General features: G+C 47.0%; 2 protein-coding genes across 7 annotated transcripts; both read left to right on the top strand.

Moving 5' to 3' along the window:
- Nucleotides 1-3,235: 3,235 nt before the first annotated feature.
- LOC136547041 (GDSL esterase/lipase ACHE-like) lies at nucleotides 3,236-7,118 on the top strand. The gene is made up of 5 exons (XM_066539009.1): nucleotides 3,236-3,634; nucleotides 5,593-5,805; nucleotides 5,925-6,094; nucleotides 6,198-6,468; nucleotides 6,559-7,118. Exons 1-5 carry the CDS (start codon nucleotides 3,367-3,369, stop codon nucleotides 6,825-6,827), a joined length of 1,191 nt encoding a protein of 396 aa, XP_066395106.1. The 5' UTR covers nucleotides 3,236-3,366; the 3' UTR covers nucleotides 6,828-7,118.
- Nucleotides 7,119-13,519: 6,401 nt separating this feature from the next.
- On the top strand, nucleotides 13,520-22,217 carry LOC136542509 (uncharacterized). Of its 6 annotated transcripts, none has more exons than XR_010780717.1 (6): nucleotides 13,520-14,141; nucleotides 14,224-14,368; nucleotides 15,190-15,349; nucleotides 16,126-16,253; nucleotides 21,528-21,590; nucleotides 21,946-22,217. XR_010780717.1 is itself a non-coding variant. In XM_066534983.1 (6 exons), exons 1-6 carry the CDS (start codon nucleotides 13,622-13,624, stop codon nucleotides 21,949-21,951), a joined length of 1,011 nt encoding a protein of 336 aa, XP_066391080.1. In that variant the 5' UTR covers nucleotides 13,520-13,621; the 3' UTR covers nucleotides 21,952-22,216. The 6 variants fall into 6 exon arrangements, 4 of the variants coding, with proteins under 4 accessions (XP_066391080.1, XP_066391081.1, XP_066391083.1 ...); XM_066534983.1 differs by having other exon boundaries at nucleotides 16,126-16,242; nucleotides 21,946-22,216; XR_010780718.1 differs by lacking the exon at nucleotides 21,946-22,217 and having other exon boundaries at nucleotides 16,130-16,242; nucleotides 21,528-21,542.
- Nucleotides 22,218-22,778: the final 561 nt, after the last annotated feature.

Raw genomic sequence — 22,778 nt, 5'->3', positions numbered from 1 at the left:
AGTATATCCGTTTTCAATTCCGTCTGAATCGGTGTATTCTACGTGACGAGCCAAACAAAACTAGACCCCACTTACATATGTTTCAATTTTTTTCTAGTAGCAATTTATGCGTATTAACTTATAACTTACAACTTATACGTAAAAGTTACGAAACACAGCTTATGTACCAAAGCTATTAAATACAAAGAAATGAATTAATCTATAACTTATGCCAAAAACTTAAAACACAAAAGTTATTAAACACAAATGAATGAATTAACTTATAACTTATGCCAAAACTTGAAAATACGAAAGTCATGAAAACACAACTTATGTAGAAAAGTTATGAAACACGGTTTATGTTCATAAGTTATTCTACAATTTTGTACGTAAGTTATTCTATACAACTTGTCTATACTGTCCAACATAAGTTCTGATAAAAACTTGTGCTAATAAGTTCTGCTCTGTAAACTATTATATTGTAAAATTGTGATTATAAGTTGTGGGTAATAAATTAAGCATAAAGTTATGTGTATAACTTAGTAACTTTCTAAAAAAAAGAAAAGTTACGTGTATAACTTGCTGGTATAACTTAGATAATATTTGAGGAATGACTTAAACGTAAAGTTAGACATATAATTTATATTCAAGAATTTAGATGTATAAATTAATATAATAACGTATTAGCAGAAATATGAAACTGTATACGAAATAACTTGTTTAAGAAATAAAAAGAAAAAAGTAAAGAATATATATAAAAAAAAGAGAAAGCTGAATGCACCTGCAGACATGCATGTGCATGCAAGGTGGTTACTCCATAATTTCTTTTATTTACGGCCAACAAATACCGCAGCGAATCTACACCACGCAATGCAGCAGCAGTAGCATGACCCATGATGGAGACGTGTGGGCTCAGATCGTTCGCTAGATTAGAAAGCCGTGAACGAACGCGGGAATGGAATTGGGGCCATATTTGGTTCTGAGGTTTGGTTTATCCGCTGCCACTACGCAAGAATCGGCCAAAAGCCACCCAACATTCAAGTGGGCACGTCCATAAGCCCACATATAGGTTTAACTTTTGTGGGTTTTTAACGAACCCGTAAAAATAAGTCTATTTACGGACTCACGGATAAGAGGGTGTTTGGATATCCCCTCCTTTTCCCACCACGACGCGGCTCCATCTGTGCAATTAGTTTTATAATTAGCTCATATTTAGTCCTCCTAATTAATATCCGAATGTCCGATGTGACAGAGACTAAACTTTAGTCGCTCATTCCAAACATCCCCTATGTCCGCTTGCATCCTCATGAAGAACTTGCTTTCTCTATTTAGCACGCTCAACATGAAAAAACAAAATTTTACAAACACGCGACGCGGCTCCCGCTGGGTGCCTACAGCCTGTTCGTTTGGCTGTGGCTTGTTGTAAACTGTGACGTGACGTGACGAGCGCCGGAATACAGACAAGAAAGTAGCATGCAACTAACCTGACAGTAGCATGCAGCATGTAATTTCCTACTCCGTGGCTTCAGGAATTCAGTTGGAAGGTTTGCTGAATTGGGCTCTCACAGGCCCGTCATAAGTTAGATTAGCCCAACATGCAACTAACCTGTCATCTATTTCTTTTATTTATATGTTCTTATTAGTGTTGCTAAAAAATGTTCTTATTAGTTTTTTTAGCTACTTACTGTGTGTACTCCATATACAATATTAAATATTTATAAAATAATGAAATCCGGAACGGTACCCAGAATGCACCGGTATCGGAACATATCGTTCCAAACGCTAAACCAGAATGATCATCGGAATGGAATTGACAAGCTTGATAGTTACCTGCCTAGTTCAGCGTATGCAACCGATTACTATATATATGGATGCAACGCAAAGTTTCGGTTTTGAACTTTGAAGCAAATCAAGGTAGATCAGGTTATGCACTTAGGGCAGATGCAATGCTACGTCGAACCAAGGAGTCGAAGTTCAATGACTGAGTTGCCGATTAAAATCGTTGCAATGTAAGCCCTTGTTTAGTTGCTACCCAATTTTCAAAAAGTTGCTACAGTACCTGTCACATCGAATGTTTGCGGCCCATGTATGGAGCATTAAATGTAGACGAAAAGAAAAACTAATTGCACAGTTTGGTGGGAAATTGCGAGACGAACGTTTTAAGCCTAATTAGTCAATGTTTGGACACTATTTACCAAATAAAAACGAAGGTGCTACAGTAGACCCAAAATCCAAATTTCGCGAACTAAACAAGCCTTAAACAATGTTAGGAAAAAGCAGATTCCTTTCGTGTGGCTTCTTGGCTCTGTGGGACCCGCTCTCTGGCTATGGTTCGCACCAAACTAGAAGGTCAATTTCCATTCTAACAACCAACAGCCGAATGGTCCAGTGTGTTCGGTTCGGGTTTTTTCCCCCACGCTTCAATTATCTCCTTCACTGGAGCTACTCTTATGCTATGCTACACAACATCGCAAAGCCCAAAAGCTGTAAGCTCGAAATGGACCATCAGTCCATCACTTCCATTTTCAGGGCCTAGAAGAGCCCCGCACACTAAACATCAAAGTCTGATGATTGACTAATACAAAGTCACGGCCCATCGAACACAGTACACAGCGCAGCGCTACTAGACTCTGCGTGACAGCCACTTCACCGAAAGTTTGCTTCTACACTCTGCGTCCCGAATCCCGATGATGTCATGCCATGCCACGACCTATTACTGAAAGTTCGACTGGTATTAAAGTCGACTAAAACTATTTTATTGTGAAAGAAAAAATACTGAATTGATAAGTTTAAACCAACAGGCACACTTGCGCAACCCTACTTCTGATTGCCTTGCTTCAGATCCAAGCCTCCCCGTTTCCCCGCCTTTCGCGAGCTCAGGGCCACCGTGTTTCTTACTCCTATCTGGGATGCTCGTCTAAGGTGTGTGCAGCGTGCGTATGTGTCCAAGCCCCGCGCCGCACCGCACGAGCACTCGTGACTCGTGAGCACACATTATTGCGTGCTCCACCAGCAGCAGGAAACGCGGCACACCCTTCTCCGAGAAGGCGCGGCACCGCGTGCGTGCCGGCCCATCAGCCTGTTTGGCTGTGGCCTGTTGTAAACGATCGTAAATTTCCAGTCAAAATAGTATTTTTCTCTTACACAAATCAACCAGTCTTCACGAACCAACAACGATATGAATCAGTCAACCGACCAGGCTGCGTATCTCAGGATATCTAATATCTCTATCCATCCACTAGCAGTCCCCGTCCGCCTCCAAACCCACGACCCATTACTCCAGCAGTCCACCGCCACCGCGCACCGCTAGTCTCACTCTCCTCGTCTCCTCTCGCCCCCCACCGTGTCGCCACAAGCGACGCGACGCAGCCACGCAGGGAGAGGGAAATGGCCACGGCCGCGACTGCCACCGCGGGGAGCAGAGCAACCGCGCTGCTGCTGCTGCTGCTCTCGCTGGCGCTGCGGGCCTCCGGCGCCGGCGCGGGCGCTGGTGGCGACTGCCACTTCCCGGCCGTGTTCAACTTCGGCGACTCCAACTCGGACACGGGCGGGCTGTCGTCGCTCTTTGGCGCCGCGCCGCCGCCCAACGGCAGGACCTTCTTCGGCATGCCCACCGGCCGCTACTGCGACGGCCGCCTCGTCATCGACTTCATCGGTACGTGCACGCTCGTACTCGTACGTCTCGCCTGCTCCCGAACCACTCGGCCGCTGAACCCGCCGCCATGGACACGGTCTGCGCGGGGGGATTTTACTGCTCACTTTTCACTTTTCACCTGCTCTCACTCATGGCTATGATTGCACTGCGCGTCGGGCCCATCGATTGACACACCCAAAACAGCCTTCGCTTACCGGGACCAATGAATGCAGCGTTAATTCGTCCTGCCCTTTGGTCCTGCGGCGAAGATAAATTAGCAGTAACCTGTAACAAGGACTCTCCCTAGCACAGTACTACGTACGTAGTACGTACAACATAGAATTTTCGTTACAATTATTTTTTTTTGGAAAAATTTCGTTACCAATTACTACCATCTGTTTCTCACTTCGTCTCGGCTGGAACGCAACGAGCAGAGCCGAACCGAGCAAGCAGAAGCAGACGGTTGCTTGGGGCATTTTTTTTTTTACCAGGCATGCTTGGTTGGTTCGCGTATGAACTCAGCTCGCATGGGAGACCCCAAACCAGCCAACCCCGAGTCCATGACATGAGAGACCATGACCCTGAATTCCTGAAACACCGGTCTCAGGCCATGTGCCGGACGTGCATGGGCTCCATTCGAGCTCGACCGGCCCGTGCGCGTGCGGCCGTGCCTGCAGGGCAACCATGATGCGCGTCCCCGTCTCCATCCAGCACGTGAGCATGCCTGTGATTATTTTGAGCTGCCTGCCGACACGATCTTGGTTTTATTCCAAACAATCTGACAAAAAGTTCAGTGACTTGCGCAAAGCATCTTTGCACACGATCATAGGCCACTGCCGAGATACGACCAATGGCGATCCCTGTTGGTCTGCCAATGCGGATGCCGATTTTACTTTAGGACCGTTTGTATCCGGGGGCGAGCTATACCAAATCCGAGGGGGTGCGCCTTGCCTTATGGATGCACATCTATGACGTGAGGGTGCAAATATGGTGAAAATTTGACTCCTTCTATCATCTTTTTAATTTTACGTGGGTGCGGCAGCACCCACAACACTCAATATAGATCCGTCCATGTTTGGATTCTTGGAATTAAATTCACTCTAATAATTATAATTTAGAGATATATTAATTAAGCTAATATGGTTGTATATGGAATATATTTGTATACTATTGTTAGCCTGTAAGGTAGGTACTTATATATTGCATCTCTACTGTAAAGAAGCGAATTGAAGAGCAGGCTATAAGTTGTAGAGTGAAAATATGACATGGTGATTTATAGAATTAATTTCTATCTCACACCCTATGAATTTGAGATAGGCTTATTTGTGAGCTTAAAAAAGTTATGAAATGTCAAATTCTAAGCCAAATAGCCTAATCCATTAAAGGGATCCAAGCGGCCCCTTAGCCTTTTATTTTAGACGAACTTCAATAGCCTTTTTGGATGATGCTGATACTGGGAAGGACAGAAAGAAGCATTAGCCTATTCTGGTAGGTACGTGAAAATATAGTGGGGGGCAAAGAGGCATGAGGAGGGGACGATCAGGGATCAGATTTGGGTGGCAGTGGAGGAATATTTATCAAATATGGATGCTTCACTTTATAGATTGTGACCAGAGTTGAAGGATAAAGTGTGACACTAACTTTTTCTTAACTTGTCCTTTGGTAGTTTAAAGGGTATATATAACACTAGAATCTGAACAGCATACAGTAGGAAGTGATACAAAATACATGCATGCAGGTCCTGTTAGAAATGCAGGAATTCAGTTAGAAACTGAATACACAAGAATTTGGGGCTTCAACTTGTATGAAACTACCTTGTGCTATATTTCTACTCAATTTTCTGATGCCTTCACTGTTTTTGGCCAAATTCATGCACCTCACAATTTGTATTTTGCACTGAATGTCAACTGGTAACAAAAATGTCTTCTGTCACTAGACTGCCAACTGGAATGTACTGATTATAAAGCATCGAATTGCAGCTGAAAGCCTGGGACTAACTCACCTCAGCGCGTACCTGAACTCAATTGGAAGCAACTTCACACAGGGAGCCAATTTTGCAACGGCTGGTTCGTCAATCAGAAGACAGAATACATCTCTGTTCCTCTCTGGCTTCAGCCCCATTTCCTTGGACGTGCAGTTCTGGGAGTTTGAACAATTCATCAACAGAAGCCAACTCGTGTACAACAACAAAGGTGACAACAGTAACCCCAAAACCATCTCTATCAGTATTCAGTACCACACCAAGCTCCATAGTGTTTATGTTTCACTCCATTAAAAACTTATTTTAAAACACTTTATCTTTTGCATGTAGGTGGTATCTACAGGGAGATCCTACCAAGGGCAGAGTACTTCTCCCAGGCACTTTACACCTTCGACATCGGGCAAAACGACATCACCTCAAGCTACTTTGTTAACAATAGCACTGAAGAAGTCGAAGCCATAATCCCTGATCTGATGGAGAGGCTCACATCTATAATCCAGGTGCTCTTTGACAGAGCGGCATCAAGTTGCTCTTTGAAAGGTGTAGCACACACACCGTTCCATGGATGATCTGCTCATTAGCTGAATATATGCAAATTTGCAGAGCGTGTACTCGCGTGGAGGAAGGTACTTCTGGATCCACAACACAGGACCGCTCGGCTGCCTGCCCTATGCGCTGCTGCACCGCCCTGACCTCACCACTCCAGCGGACGGCACCGGCTGCTCCGTCACCTACAACAAGGTCGCGCAGCTCTTCAACCTCAGGCTCAAGGAGACCGTGGCGAGCCTCCGGAAGACGCACCCTGACGCCGCGTTCACCTACGTCGACGTCTACACCGCCAAGTACAAGCTCATCAGCCAGGCCAAGAAGCTCGGTAAGGCGCTCACGTTGGTGTTGTGTGTAATGCAGGCTCTGAACGTTTCCACGCGCGGGGGAGCTCATGTTTGTATTGTCTGTGATGCAGGCTTCGACGACCCTCTGCTGACCTGCTGCGGGCATGGCGGCGGTCGGTACAACTTAGACCTGAACATCGGCTGCGGCGGGAAGAAGCAGGTGAACGGGACGTCGGTGGTGGTGGGGAAGTCGTGCGAGGACCCCTCCAAGAGGGTGAGCTGGGACGGCGTGCACTTCACCGAGGCCGCCAACAAGTTCGTGTTCGACCAGATCGTCGCCGGCGCGCTCTCGGACCCGCCCGTGGCGCTGAGGCAGGCGTGCCATAGCAGAGGGCAATGAACCGGCCGTGTGTCGCTCGCCGTGATGGCCACGCTGCAGCTGCTGCTGCAGCTGCTTCTGGCTGTGTAACTTTGCAAGGGTAAATCGAAGGAGCAAGCATGCTCGAGGATGAGGTGTACGGCTTCATTTTGTAATAAGGGACATGCAAATCAGAGATCAAAGAGCAGTGCTGTCTGCCTGTCCGTTAATAGAGGATGGGTGACCACGAAACAATAGCGTACATTGTGAAGGATTCTGTTGAAATATCGATCATCACAGGCGCCATTGCACCGGTACAAAATATGAGCAAACAAAATATTTTGCATATTTCCTAGATTTCAGTTGCCTGAGCTCTCAGGCGACGAGTTCAGGGCATTGGCCTACTGCTTTGCTGCTGAGCTGACGGAAGAAAGAAGAAAGCCTATGACCGTTGGCCAGCACACATCGCCTGTTCTTTTGGAAGAAATCAGGCGCCTGTTTAATAGCAATTCCCAATATTTTAGGCAGGCATCGCCGCATCGGGAAGAGTGGGAGGTGGTAGAAAAAGGTGTCGATCTTTTCTAATCACATGGTCGTAGATCTAGCCGGGTACATATTGTAAATAGATAACATGTCCTAGTATATGAACTAGACAGAGATTAGAGGGAAAGTAGTGCTAGGTTACCGACCGTCGTAGGTCTTCGATCCAGAGGCGTCTGCCATGGGCGTTGCGTCGGTGTCTGCGCGAGGGCAGCGACGGTCGGTGAAGACGATGTCGGTGATGAGCAGTGGCGACTGGCGGTGAAGACCAATGGCGGTGCAGTGCAGTGGTGGAGGTGCTTCCCGTCACTGGCTACGCCCATCACTAGATCGGGTTTAGGGTTTATCGGTGGGGAGCTCGAGTCAGGCCAACCTCGTGTCCAGAGCCGTCGGCCCCCACCTCTATTTATTGCGCAGTGTGACAGGGGCCCTCCAGCCATAGTGGGCTGGACGCCCCCGATCAGGACGCTGATCAAAGGTCCAACTGGGCCGTTGGGCCTAATTTGGAATTAAAGATCAATCTAACAATATCCCCCTTGATCTTCTACCATCTTTCAATTTTATATCATTTACTTTTGTTTATTCCATTACAGATTAGCGCATAGAGCATGTTTCCACACCACTCTGTTCTGAAATAGATACTTAACTTTGTGCCTTCTTTTGTCTATGAATTATAGGCTTTCCCTTAAACCCATGCCGGCTATATATTCTCTAAACATGTTGGGTGGTAAACCTTTTGTAAGCGGATCCGCAAGCATCTTTTCAGTACTTATATGCTCAAGACTTATGACATGATCCCAGACTTTATCTTTCACAACATAGTATTTTATGTCAATGTGTTTGGCAGCACCACTTGACTTATTATTGTGATCATACTGTACTGTCGGATTATTATCGCAGTATAATTTAAGTGGTCTATAGATGTCGTCAACCACCTTCAAACTGGGTATGAACTTCTTTAGCCAGTTCACTGCCCCGTTGCCTCATAACACGCTACAAACTCGGCATACATTGTGGACGATGTAGGAAAAGTATATTGGTACCGATCTACAAGAATAAAGGGGATATTCAAAGTTGTACTAATTATCGAAGAATTAAGTTGATGAGCCATACTATGAAGCTATGGGAGAGAGTTATAGAGCATCGCTTGAGAGCAATAACGCGGGTCTCTATGAACCAATTTAGTTTCATACCCGGAAGGTCAACCATGGAAGTCATTTTTTTAATAAGACAAGTTATGGAGCGGTATATGGAGAAGAAGGATCTACATATGATTTTTATTAACTTGGAGAAGGCTTATGATAAAATACCAAGGAATGTTATGTGGTGGGCTTTGGACAAACATAAAGTCCCAACGAAGTACGTCGGGCTCATTAAAGACATGTACAACAATGTTGTGACTAGTGTTCGAACAAGTGATGGAGACACGGATGACTTCCCGATTAGGATAGGACTACATCAAGGGTCAGCTTTGAGCCCTTATCTGTTTGCCTTGTGATGGATGATGTCACAAGGGACATACAAGGGGACATCCTTTGGTGTATGCTTTTCGTGGATGATATAGTGATAGTTGATGAAATCGGACAGGAGTGAATCAGAAATTAGAGTTGTGGCGGGAGACTTTGGAGTCCAAAGGTTTTAGACTCAGTAGAACTAAAACTGAGTATATGAGATGTGACTTCGGCACTACTACTCAGGAGGAGGAAGATATTAGTTTGGAAGGTCAAGTAGTGCCAGGGAAGGATACCTTTCGATATTTAGGATCAATGCTACAGAGAGACGGGGATATTGATGAAGATGTTAACCATAGAATCAAAGCAGGGTGGATGAAGTGGCGCCAAACATCTGGTGTCCTATGTGACAAAAGGGTACCACAGAAGCTAAAAGGCAAGTTTTATAGGATGACGATTAGACCTGCTATGTTGTATGGTGTAGAATGTTGGCCTACGAAAAGATGACATATTCAACAGATAAGTGTCGCGGAAATACGTATGTTGCGTTAGATTTGCGGTCATACAAGAAGGGATTGAGTTCGGAACGATGATATACGTGATAGATTAGGGGTAACATCAATTGAAGAAAAAGCTTGTCCAACACCGGTTGAGATGGTTTGGACATATCCAACAGAAACCTCCAGAGGCACCGGTGCGTAGTGGAATCTTAAGCCAGGATAGTAACGTAAAAAGAGGCAGAGGGAGGCCGAAGTTGACTTGGGTAGAGGCAATAAAAGGAGACTTGAAAGGATGGAATATACTCGAAGACTTAGCCTTAGATAGGAGTGCTTGGAAAACAACTATTTACGTATCTAAACCTTGATTGCTTCCGCTAGGTTTCAACTCGCCTACTCCAACTTATTTGTGACTTAAATGCTTTGTTGTTGTTGTTGTGTTCTTTTTTCTTAGTTTCTGCACACCTACAAGTGGGCAATATTTTGAACATATTTGAAATCCAGGCCTGAGAGCTGATGTAGCAAAGTCTACAAACCAAAAATTTGTCCCATTCCAAGTTTTAGTTGGCATTAATGTGATATGGCAGTCACAGAAGCATTCCAACAAACACCTAGCATGCAGGACCCAGAAGATATGCGAGAGCGCCTTGGCATAGGGCCGTCTGCACGTGAGCAAGAAGGTGCTGCTGTTCCTGCTGCCTATTTCACTTCCTGTATAGCTTTAGTGGAGTAAGACGGGAGAGCACGAGACGAGCGGAGGTTTCGGAATTGGTGCTTACAATGTACTCCGTATCTTGGTTGTACACCGCCGCCGCTTATCCACTGTCTGTCACCCGCACTTGCACACGTCGTTGAGGATCCTGTCCGAGGCGGGCGTTCTCTCGGCGGTGAACCCGGAGAGAGTTTGTGGCGGATCAAGCTGCTGATTGGAGGGCACAAGCAGGTGTGGATCGATGTCCCGGCCTCCCAGGCGCTGATTGGGGAGCGACTGACCCCTGGATCGATGGATGGAGGGTGAGCAACAGATGAAATGGGTGTGGGGCTGAGCCGCTGAGGGCAACGTGCGGACGAAGGGGCGCGAGTTGCTCTCGTATTTTTTAAGTAGGAGAGAATGTGAACTGTTCGCGAACTTTTGCTGTAATTGCATTTTCGTTGTTGTCACTAGCCACTTTGTAGCACTACATTCAGCCTGTTCGTTTGCTCGTAAATGATCGTAAATTTTCAGTCGGGAACAGTGTTTTACTCTCGCACCAAACCAGCCAGCAGTAAATAATCAACGATCGTTTACGCCCAATTGTTGTTGCATATAATAACTGATCTGTTTCTGTTCGCGAACTTGAATTTCAGTCGGAAAAACCTGCTGAGCCCACTGGTGGCCTGAACGTCAAGTTTTGGGAAGAAGCTGGTCCCATCAAGTGTGTCCAGTCACACCTCAAGAGACTGATGCTCCGGGTGTTTCATGGGGATGACAATGAGTTTGCTTTCCTTATGTATATTGCTGAAAATGCCAAGGTATTGGAGTCAATGGTTCTTGTGATGGGACTCCGAAGGCGCTCTGAACCAGAAGAACTGGCAGCCAAAATGAAAGCCCTAGATAATGCAAGATGGGCATGCGGAAGCAGCAAACTCGGGTATATGATTTCCCGGCTTGGTGAACAGGAAGGCCGTGTTTGGAATTTCAGTGGGCATCTGACTTCATGTGCAATGATCCGTTCTTCTGTGGAGTTTAGATAGTGCATATCGTGCCTCTTCCGTGTCAAGTTGTGTAATCATTTCTGCCAACAGTTCTGTCACTTCTGCGTCAAGTTCTGTAATCATTTCTGCTAAGTTCTGTCATGTCTGTGGTGATTTGTGAACCGCATCAGCATGTATGCCACTACCACTGCACTGCCCACATGGTTGTAGGCTCTGATATTGTTATATGACTTATATGATTCGGTCATGGATCACCTGTTCATGTTTAATTGTTTCTTGAGCACCAGCATGTTTCTCTTCCAGATCCTGTCCTGGGAAAGGTGAGGCGGACTAGCATGATTAATTGATGACAGGTTGTTTCAGCAGAGCATGAAGCTGTAAGGTTTTTTCCGTGGCTCGTGGGTGAAAGCATTTAGGTCCCTGGTTGGGTTTCGGTGATTAATGACAATACGTGATTACTGTGACTAACGTGTGTTTTGCAGATGCAATTAAGTTAGGTCACGGTAATAGAGATCGATTGGGCAATTATGGTTGTCATGCCCCTACGATGGAAATCGTTTCGGTTTTCAAAGGATGGACGACAAGGTTAAGGATGGACTAGTTCTAAGTGTCGATCGGAGTTGGAGAGACACTTAGAGTAGTTTAGTACTTTGTTTTTCCTTTGGCCGTACTATTAAGGGGGGTATGAACGGGTAGCTTGACCTAGGTGAGTCTAATGAGTTAGGTGTGGTGCACACTTGTTAAAACTAGCACTAGGTAGCTCCATAACAGCCCTTTGATCCAATGGAGCAAACTTCATTCACATATGATCGAGAGTTGGAAGTGAATGGAGGGTCAAATACTGACCGGACGCTGGCTCCGGTGTGACCGGACGCTGGCTCAGGGTCCGATCAGTTCATTTGACCAAGGTGAAAGCGTCTGGAAGTGACCGGACGCTGAGAGGTCAAGTGACCAGACGCTGAGGGCCAGCGTCCGGTCGACTCCAGTAAGGTCCGAGAGAGAGAATCCTGATCGGACGCGTCCGGTCAATGCTGACCGGACGATGATCAGGCTCCGGCTACTGACCGAACGCTGCTCAGCAAGTGACCGGACGCTTGGGGTCTAGCGTCCGGTCAACACTTAACCACTGGAGTTCGGGGTGTACTGACCGGAGTGTCCGGTCAACATGATCGGAGCGTCCGGTCATCCCGCAGAGGCACATAACGGTTCGTTTTTCAGCCGGTGTTATAAATACGACCTCCACTCGTGTATGGGGGTACTTTTGCTCATTCCAACAGCTGAGAAACACGTTTGAGAGTGCCAAGAAGAGCAAGGTCCTACAGCATGTTCGGTTGGCTGGTTCATATCGTTGCTGGTTCGTGAAGAAGTACTGCTGGCTGGTTTGTATGAGAGAAAAATACTGTTACGGCTGGAAATTTATGATCGTTTACGACAAGCCACAGCCAAACGAACAGGCTGCTAGTGAGGTGATTGAGATTTGAGAATTCCAAAGAGAGCCCTCATTAGTGAAACAAGAGTAGTAAAGTGTGCATCCACCCTTCTCATTAGGCTTGTCGTGGTCAAGTGAGAGTTCGTGCTTGTTACTCTTGGTGATCGTCATCACCTAGATGGCTTGGTGGTGATTGGGAGCTTGGTGATCATCCGGAGAGCTTGTGGATGACCCAACTTCAAGTTGTGAGCTGTTGTAGGTGATTCACCGCGACGGAGTGTCGAAGAATCAACCTGTAGAGAGTATTTGATCCTTGCGCGGATTAAGGGAGAGCTACACCCTTGCGTGGGTGCTCCAACGAGGACTAGTGGGAAGTGGCGACTCTCTGATACCTCGGCAAAACATCGCCGCGTTCCTCATTCTCTATTTACTTTGAGCAATTCAATTTTTGTCTTTACATTCATAGAATTGCCCATGCTAGAGTAGGATTGGAACTTAGGTTACAAGTCTTTTGTGCGGTAGAACAATTAGAAACACTTTCTAGGCACAAGGGGTTAATTGAGCTAACCATAGAATTTAATTATTGCAAAAAAAATTAGAATTAGTCCAATTCGCCTCTCTCTTGGGCTTCTTAATCCTTTCAGTGGACTGTTTTTGTTTGCTTTTTCATTGCACAGAGCTATTGCCAAAAGTGAGCAAATCAAGTCTTGCATTTCTAGATTTATATGAAAGTTGTCATAAGTTCTACATGGTGAAAACCTAAGCATTTCCCCTTATGTTTATGTACAATGATGCCTTGGAACTTGGAATACCAAATATTCCATTGGATTATTGACTTGCACACAAATCATTCATGAATCGAAGTGGATCCAGCCCCAGATTTGCGGAATTTTAGCCACACAGGAGAACCATACCAACAGGAATTGACGGTACATAGATAAGCTTATTCTGTGAACTTGCAAGGAAGTAGACTAGGGATTGGATCATATTTGTGTTGTTCAAACCATTGCGCTAAACCGGTTTGAACATAGAACAATTGGATTGGATCATATTTGTGTTAATTTCAAATTGTAAAACTGAACGATGATCGCGAGCGTTGATTTTAGATCTAGCCATCCGCTCCGACTTCTCCGGTCAAGTCCTCCTTCCTCCCCGTCTACCCGTCAGCTGGCCGCCGCACCCAAACCCAGGCTGCCAGCCGCCGCCGCGACCCACCACGCCACCATGTCCGCTGCCGCGGCTCTCCGGCCGACGGAGCCACTTCCCCTCCCGAGCGGGCTCTCCCTCTCGCCGCGCCTCAAGCTTCTGCTCACCTTCTTCCGCGCCGACCTCACCGTCCGGCCCCTCGACGAGTGGCAGCTCCAGTCCGCCCTCCTTGCCTTCCTCCGCGACCCGCCTCTCTCCCTCCCGCTCCTCCCCGACTCTGACCTCTCCGTGAGCCGCCTCCCTGACCTCCAGAAACGCCGCCGCGAGGAGCCCGTAGCCTCTGGGGTCCTCCACGTCCGCGACCTCTCCTTCCTCCGCCCCCGCGAGGGCGACGGCGAGGCCGAGGAGATGACCCGGGAGCAGGAGGAGGAGAAGTACTTCGAGTGGCGGAGCACCCTGGTCCAGAAGCTCGAAGGCATCGAGCTCAACCTCGAGGGGGTGAAGTTCCGGATGACCGTTGAGATCCCGTCGTCCGACGACTTCAGAACTATGAAGAAGACATGGGAGGATTTCTACTCCTCCGAGCTACTGAATAGCAGTATGAACTGGTTCCTGTATCGTGTTTTCTTGATTGCATTGCCGGCTTAGGTGGAGTCGGGATTGACATTTGCTGGTATCAGGGAATCCTGTGAGAAAGATAGCAAAAAGGCCAGACACCATTATTGTCCGTGGCGTGCCTTCCAGATGGTTTGCAGAGACAAGAGTATCATCCAAACCTTCCACGCTGGTCACCCACACTATTTTCTCAGCGCTCGGTAAAATAGGGTGAGCTTTGGTGTTCTCGAGTTTGTTTGGCTCATAGTCCACTATGTATCTTTTGCTGATTATCTAGTTAGTGCTTTTGCATCAGTGGGCTGCATCCCAAATGAATTAGTACTACAAGAAATGGAAACAGCAAAAGCCTAAAGACATCTAAACTAACTGGGCATGACCAACATTTGGAATTTTATAGAAACCTAACACATCATTGTTGGATTCAGTGATTCAATTTTGTTTGTGTCGGCAGACTCTTGTTTTACTTGTACAACAATATTTATTCTCACGTACCTAACCCTCATGTTATCCTGAAAAGTGCATGGGTGTTACTGAATTGATGTGCATAGGCAAAAACCTGTATCACAGTTTTGGAGTTACCTTCCTCATTTTGTGTTTGTATTAGTCCATTTTTCTCTATTGTTTTCTGTACTTTGGTAATATGATACTTTCTTACATAAATTAGTAAATAGGTACTAGTGGTGATTGTAATTGACTAATTGTAATTCATGTGTAGAATATTCTGAATCATAACTAGAAAAAGAAAATAAAAAAACACACTATGATTAGTATACCACTTTTCAATAAACTGACAAGTTTGCAAAAATGATTTCCTGTGAATTGGCTTCACAGAAGTGGTGAGGCAGAGATCCTTCAATTTCATTTTTTTCATTGGTATCTGTATTCATCTAGTTTTTACCTGACTGGCCTTCAAAATAATATGATGAAAAAAAATCTCAGTTAATTAGTACTGGTTTATGCAATGCATTTGACTGTCTGTGATACTTTTAAAATTAGTACTTCCTTGCAACATTCTTCCATCCAAATTTCAGGAACCTAAAGATTGCCAATGATGATGAGATAGAAGCAAAAGGAGATGGAGCCAATAAGGAGCTCATATCTGGACTTAATTGCAAAGTTTGGGTGCAATTTGAGAACTATGATGACTTCGACGATGCAATGAAGGCATTATGTGGACGCTCTTTAGAGAAGGTAAGATTTCTTTTTCAGTCATGTATCATTTTTCAACGCTTCATTCTTATTAGAACACATAATGAAGCAACATGTGAAATCAGAGACATTTGCTTCATCTCTATATTTATGGCACCAAAATTGATTTATAATTCATTCCATAAGGATTGAATTGTCTACCCGCAGTGCTATTGTATGGGCGTTCCATATCATTTGCCCTTCTCAAGTGCTCATGCGCAGCATAATCACATAAACATCTCAAATAGTTCTAGATATTATCAATCTTTGTTACTTTATGTAACATTTATGGCTTGCTTTCCACTCTCTTGTCTGGGAAACCCTGTGGAGAACCATTTCAGGATCTTGAAAGTGCCTAAGTTTGCAGTGCATGTACTGAAAACCTAATGAATTGTAGTAGCGTGCACTAATTTGAGTACACATATCATAAATTAGTAAAGGACAACAAAATCCGAAGCAGCTCGAAATGCTTGTACATATTGTAACCTTAAGTTCGAAGTATTGGTATGATAATTGACAGTTGCAACAATTGTTAGGAATTGCTCATTTTCTTGCATGTCTCTATTGAGTGGTAAGGTAACTGAGACAGCCTTTTCAAGAAGCATCATTTGTTCCACCTTAACACACATTTGAAATGATAACTTCTCTTTTTTTATACACTTAATGAGACACATTTGAAATACCTTTTCCTTTCAGAATTGGCTGATGACATCTAGTGATTGTTTGTATTCTATCATTTTGGAAACATAATGAGATCTAACTTCATTTTGTTTCTGAAGGAAGGATCACGGTTGAAAGTAGACTATGACGTGACTTGGGACCGTGAAGGTTTCTTTCGCATTGCTCAATATGAGCCAGCCCGTAACAATTTAGGGGAGAGGGATTCATCAGTGTCGGTTCTGTAGAAGTTAAGTCCTGCTCCCAGTTATCACTTAGTTATCTGTGCTTAATTATGTTTCTGCTATTAAGGCCTTGGGCAGCACAAGTGACTGTGCAAGTACCCAGGCAGTTAGCTGTTTAGTTAATGCTCTAATGAGCCATCAATGTAATCAATGTGCTACTTATCTCCTATATATGAAAGAGCAGTCGCCTGGGTGTGTAATCCCTGGCTGAGTAAAAACACTCTGTACCTCCAACAATTGGTACCAGAGCCTAGGTTAGACACCTCTCTCTCATCTTCTACTCGAGCCCTCTTCCCTGCTTTCTTATCCATGGCCTCGACATCTTCTGAGCGCCGAAGGAAGGCTGCCAAGGGCGTCAGCGATGCGGAGGACTCCTCTGGCCGGGCCGCGCGCTTGAAAGCTGCAGAGGAGGCAGCTGCGCAGGCGGTCCAGGCGGCGCGGCAGGCGGCGGCGGCTGCAGAGGAGGCGGCAAGGACCGCGCGGGTGCTGAGGGAGGAGATTGCAGCAGAGAAGGAAGAAGAGGAGCTGGAGTATGAAGAAGAAGAGGAGGAGGTCAAGAGCCCGCGCCGGAGGTCTCCATCTCCGCCAGTCCGCAGGCGTGGCCGCGGTGGCGGGCGTCGGGAGTCGCCTGTGTACGATAGGGTCGTATACAGGGACTCGGGCAGCAGCACGAACTGGCCGATGCTGTCCAAGACGAACTACCACGAATGGAGCCAAGAGATGAAACTGCGAATGCAGGCCCGCGATCTGTGGGACGCAGTTGAAGGAGAGCGGGTCTCGTTCCGCGACGACCGGCGGGCTATGGAGGCGATTGTCGCAGCGGTTCCCAAGGAGATGGGGATTCCGCTCATCGACAAGCGGACGGCGAAGGAGGCGTGGGACGCCATAGCTGCTGCGCGCATCGGCGTGGACAGGGTCCGCCGCGCGACGCTGCAACGCATCCGCCGCGACTGGGAGAACATCAGTGTCAAGCCAGGAGAGAGCGTCGAAGATTTTGCCTTCCGCCTCTCAACTCTGCATCGACAGCTTGTCCTTCATGGTGATCAGGACATCGATGAGAGGCGTGTGGTGGAGAAGTATCTGCGTACAGTACCGTCGAAGTATGCGCAGATTGTGGTTGCTATTGAGCAGTTTCTGGACTTTGACATGCTCACGCTTGAGGAAGCCACTGGGAGGCTCAAGGCTGTTGATGACCGTGAAGAGCAAGCGCCTACCGAGCCAATCACCGTCGGCGGCAAGCTCATGTATACTGAGGAGCAATGGCGCGCACGCTGGAAGAAGGAGAAGAAGGGCAGCGGGGATGATTCTGCTGGCTCTAGTTCAAAGAATCAGCGCGGCGGCGGCCAAGGCGGCGGTGGTGGCCGCGGTCGCGGCGGCTGGCGAGGAAAGGGCCGTGGCGGCGGCCGCGATGGTGGACGCTGTGGCGATACCTGCCACAATTGTGGCCAGGAGGGCCACTGGGCAAGAGACTGCCCTCATCCACGCCGAGACAGAGATGGTGACCGTGATGGTGGCGGTGACCGTGGCAGCGGACGGGGCAGAGGCCGTCGTGGCGGCGGCCGCGGTGGCAATCAAGGCCAGCACGCTGGTGGCCGAGGGGGCGCAGGCGGCGGTGACGGCGGCCACAATGGCCGTGTGCAGTATGCAGAATGCGAGGATGATGGGGCTCTGTTTCTGGCGCATGGGCTCGTTGATCTTGATAAGTGCGCGCCGGCATACACCTATGCTGCTCAAGAGGTGAATCTGGAAGAACCAAAAGCCCGCGCCTTCCTTGGTGCCAATGGCGATGAAGAAAAGGCAGATGTGTGGTACCTTGATTCAGGAGCTACACACCATATGACTGGACGGCGTGAGCTCTTTTCTGACTTGAACACGGACGTGCGAGGCACGGTCCGATTTGGAGATGCGTCCAAGGTTGACATCAAAGGCATCGGTTCGATTGCTTTCGAAGGAAGAACTGGTGAGCATAGGGTGCTGCAGGGTGTGTACTATATACCAGCCCTGAAGAATTCCATTATCAGTCTGGGTCAGCTTGACGAGACTGGTTCCAAGGTGGAGATATATCACGACGTGTTACGTATCTGGGAACACACTGGCCGTTTGATTGCCAAGGTGAAGAGAGGGGCTAACAGATTGTACACACTCCAACTTCATGCAGTCCAGCCACTTTGTCTTGCAGCATGCAGAGGAGATGTAGCGTGGCAGTGGCATGAGAGGATGGGGCATTTGAATTTTGATGCACTCCGCAGACTTGGGAAGGAGGAGATGGCGCGCGGTGTCCCGGTTATTGACCATGTGGAGCAGGTGTGTGACACCTGTGTCACCACCAAAATGAGAAGGCGCCCGTTCCCAGCTGCAACACAGTACCGTGCCAAACAGCCCCTTGAGCTGGTGCACGGCGATCTTTGCGGACCAGTGACACCTGCAACACCTGGAGGGAATCGATATTTCCTGCTGCTCGTCGATGACGCTAGCCGTTTCATGTGGGCAGCGCTCATACCAAGCAAGGATGCAGCAGCAGAAGCCATCAAGCGCATCAAACTGAGCGCAGAGGCGGAAAGTGGTCAGAAAATCAGGGTGCTTCGCACCGATAATGGAGGAGAATTCACAGTTGCTGATTTCGCTACCTACTGCGCAGAACAAGGCATTAAGAGGCACTTCAGTGCTCCTCACTCACCTCAGCAGAATGGGGTAGTTGAACGGCGCAATCAGTCAGTAGTGGCCATGGCAAGGGCACTGCTTAAGCAGAGGGGCCTGCCAGCTCGGTTTTGGGGGGAGGCTGTGATGACAGCAGTCCACATACTGAACCGATCACCGACACGTGCGTTGAAGGGGATCACCCCATATGAGGCCTGGCATGGACGTTCACCAACTCTGGGACACATGAAAGTGTTTGGGTGTGTGGCATACACAAGGAAGCTCAGTCAGCTGCGCAAACTTGATGACCGCGGCGAGGCCGGCGTGTTTATTGGTTATGCAGAAGGAGCTAAGGCATATAGGGTGTTTGAGCCTGTGAGCGGGCGTGTCAGGATCAGCCGTGATGTTGTATTTGATGAAGAACATGGCTGGGATTGGTCCTCGCCGGAATCTGGGCCATCAGCTGTGAACAGCAGTGAATTCACAGTTGAGTATGTCTGGTCAGAGGAGGTGAGCGAACCAGCACCGCCGTCGTCGCCTCTGCTCCCGGATTCACCAAGAACACCCGCATCAAACAGCCCAATTGGAGTTGAAGGAGTAGAGGGCTCCGCATCAACTCATCCTCAAGCTAATTCTGCCCCAGCGGCACTGGAAGTGTCACCACCGCCACCAAGTTCTCAGATTGAGCATGCCACGCCTCTGGAGGATGATGATGATCGACTGGATGCTTATCACGAGGATGAACCACTTCGCTACAGAACTGTCAGCAATATCATTGGCCAGCAGCCCACACCGCCACCTGCAACTCGCCTGTTCGCAGAGCTGCATCTAACGCACTCTGGCGAACCAACTTCGCATACTGAAGCCAAGAGAGATCCAGCGTGGTGCGCAGCAATGAAAGAAGAGCTGCGATCAGTAGAGAGAAACAAGACCTGGGAGCTTGTGAAGCCTCCTGCTGGTCACCGTCCAATCACCCTGAAGTGGGTGTTCAAATTGAAGAAGGACGAACACGGTAATGTTATCAAACACAAAGCCAGACTTGTCGCTCGTGGCTTTGTCCAGCAAGAAGGCGTGGATTATGATGATGCTTTCGCCCCTGTCGCACGCATGGAATCCGTTCGAGTCTTGTTGGCTCTGGCGGCACAGGAGGGTTGGTCTGTTCATCAGATGGACGTCAAGTCCGCATTTCTGAATGGAGACCTCAACGAGGAGGTATATGTGCATCAGCCGCCTGGCTTTGTTGTTGCTGGACAAGAAGACAAGGTGTATCGCTTGCGCAAAGCTCTGTATGGCCTACGGCAAGCACCAAGAGCATGGAATGCAAAGCTTGATTCAACATTGAAAAAGAAAGGTTTCAGACAAAGCAACCATGAAGCTGCAATCTATAGGCGAGGTTCTGGAAACTCTCTGTTGCTTGTCGGTGTGTATGTGGATGATTTGATCATCACAGGGGCCAAAGAGCAGGATGTTGAAAGCTTCAAGGCTGAAATGAAAGCAACATTTGAGATGAGTGACCTCGGGCTCTTAAGCTTCTATCTGGGCATTGAAGTACAGCAGAACACCGATGGCATCACCCTTAGACAGACTCACTATGCCAAAAGGATACTGGAATTGGGTGGTATGGTGGACTGCAACCCAGCAGCCACTCCTATGGAGGAAAGGCTAAGATTGAGCAAGAAGAGTACAGCCAAGGAAGTTGATCCAACACAGTACAGGCAGCTGGTTGGAAGCCTGCGATATTTGGTTCATACTCGACCTGACTTGGCATTTGCAGTCGGGTTTGTGAGTAGATTTCTGGAGAGGCCCACCATAGAGCATCAGCAGGCAGTGAAGCGTATCCTTCGGTATGTGGCAGGCAGTCTGGAGTATGGCCTGCACTTCACCAAGGCATCCAGTGAAGCCAGATTTATTGGCTACTGTGACTCAGACTTGGCTGGAGATATTGACTCAAGCAAGAGCACTACAGGTTGTCTATTTTTCCTAGGCAACAATCTGGTCAGTTGGCAGTCCATTAAACAAAGAGTGGTTGCCTTATCTAGCTGTGAAGCAGAGTATGTTGCCATGACTACTGCTGCAACACAAGCTCTGTGGCTGTCCAGGTTACTTGCTGAATTGTTGGGAAAGAAAGTGGAAGTAGTAGAGCTGCGAGTGGATAACAAATCAGCAATAGCACTTGCAAAGAACCCTGTCTTTCATGACAGAAGCAAGCATATAAGAATCAAACAACACTTCATCAGAGATTGTGTTGAAGAAGGCAGCATCAAGACTGAGTTCGTCGCCACAAATGATCAACTGGCAGACATTCTGACTAAGGCCTTAGGCAAGGCCAAGTTTGAAGACATGAGAAGCAAGATTGGGATCATGAAGATCAAGGATGGGGGAAGCAGGTCTTAGGGGGAGAACTGTAGAAGTTAAGTCCTGCTCCCAGTTATCACTTAGTTATCTGTGCTTAATTATGTTTCTGCTATTAAGGCCTTGGGCAGCACAAGTGACTGTGCAAGTACCCAGGCAGTTAGCTGTTTAGTTAATGCTCTAATGAGCCATCAATGTAATCAATGTGCTACTTATCTCCTATATATGAAAGAGCAGTCGCCTGGGTGTGTAATCCCTGGCTGAGTAAAAACACTCTGTACCTCCAACAGGTTCATGGTCGGAGGAAACATCACACTTCACGAATTGAGTCAGATTATAGGAAGAGATTCAGGGTAAGTTACCATATCAAGGTTTCTTATTGTCTACTGTTCTATGTGGTGTGGGCAGCCTTCTTCAGAAAATTATTCATGTGAATGGTAGCTGCCATTTTTTTTGTGGATCAACTTTTCATGGTTCTAGTGAAATACCGCCTGTTTTTGTTAGTTTTCTGTAACATTGTTTCATTTCAAATTCTTGGTCGGTATATTCAGATGCTAGCCATTATTGTGGATTTTATATCTTACCAATTTCATTGTGTTCCACGTGCAACTATGTCCTTCTGTGTATATGCACTCAAAGTTCCCTTCTGTCTAATTGTCTATATGCACTCAAAGTTTCTAACCTTTTTTCCCCTTTGCTGTGACTCAGGATTGATGACACAAGCCCATGGTATGACCGAGATTTCTTTGCCCTTTGGAGAGGGAAAACAGTTGCGTTGTACCAATGTATTGTTTCATTCTCAGATTTCAAGTTATAATATTTCTCCTTTGTTCACAATGAACCGAACAGAAAAATCCATTCTGATAGTTACTAATTGGTAGTTATTATTAGTATCAGTTTTATACTTGTTGATACCCTGAGGCCAGAGTGCACCACTAAACAAAACTGTTTTTTCTTTGCAAATAATTCTTAGCATATTGAGCATCAGTGCCTGAACCCATGCTCATTGATCAGTCATAATGGCATCTGAGTTCAGACTTCAGAGTAATGAATGATTTCAGAAATGAGCATAGGGACGGGTAAGCCTACACGTGCCAAGCTTTGACGATAGATCGGGTACAGCCGTACATCCGTGCAGGTGGGTCTTTCTAGAGACCAAAACAATACTCTTTCTCGTTTGGATAAGCTATTTTCTGTGTAGAGGATCAAGGCTAAGGTCGAGAATGACAATTCAATGGAAGGGGATGTGCATCCCTGCCTGTGATAGGTGGATTTTGCAATTTGGCATTGGCGTTAAAAACGTTTGTGTGCAGTCACGGTGTCGATGTGGCACGTGATCATGCATCGACCTGCATTGAATCTTCTCGTCTAGAATGTCAACCAGCCGGTATATTTCCAAGCATCTAGAACAAGCTCACTTCTCGGATGGGTCGGTAAAACCGCATGCGAATGAGTGGGAGAAAGGACCATATGTCCACGACACAGAGATAAATTGTCATTATATGATACCAGTATCAGGAGATAAATTGTCCTCGACAGGC

This window comes from Miscanthus floridulus, chromosome 3, assembly GCF_019320115.1.
Source record: "Miscanthus floridulus cultivar M001 chromosome 3, ASM1932011v1, whole genome shotgun sequence".
In the NCBI taxonomy this organism is placed as follows: Eukaryota; Viridiplantae; Streptophyta; class Magnoliopsida; order Poales; family Poaceae; genus Miscanthus; species Miscanthus floridulus.
Note: the sequence above shows the minus strand (reverse complement) of the source record. Positions and strands in the feature narration are given on the sequence as shown.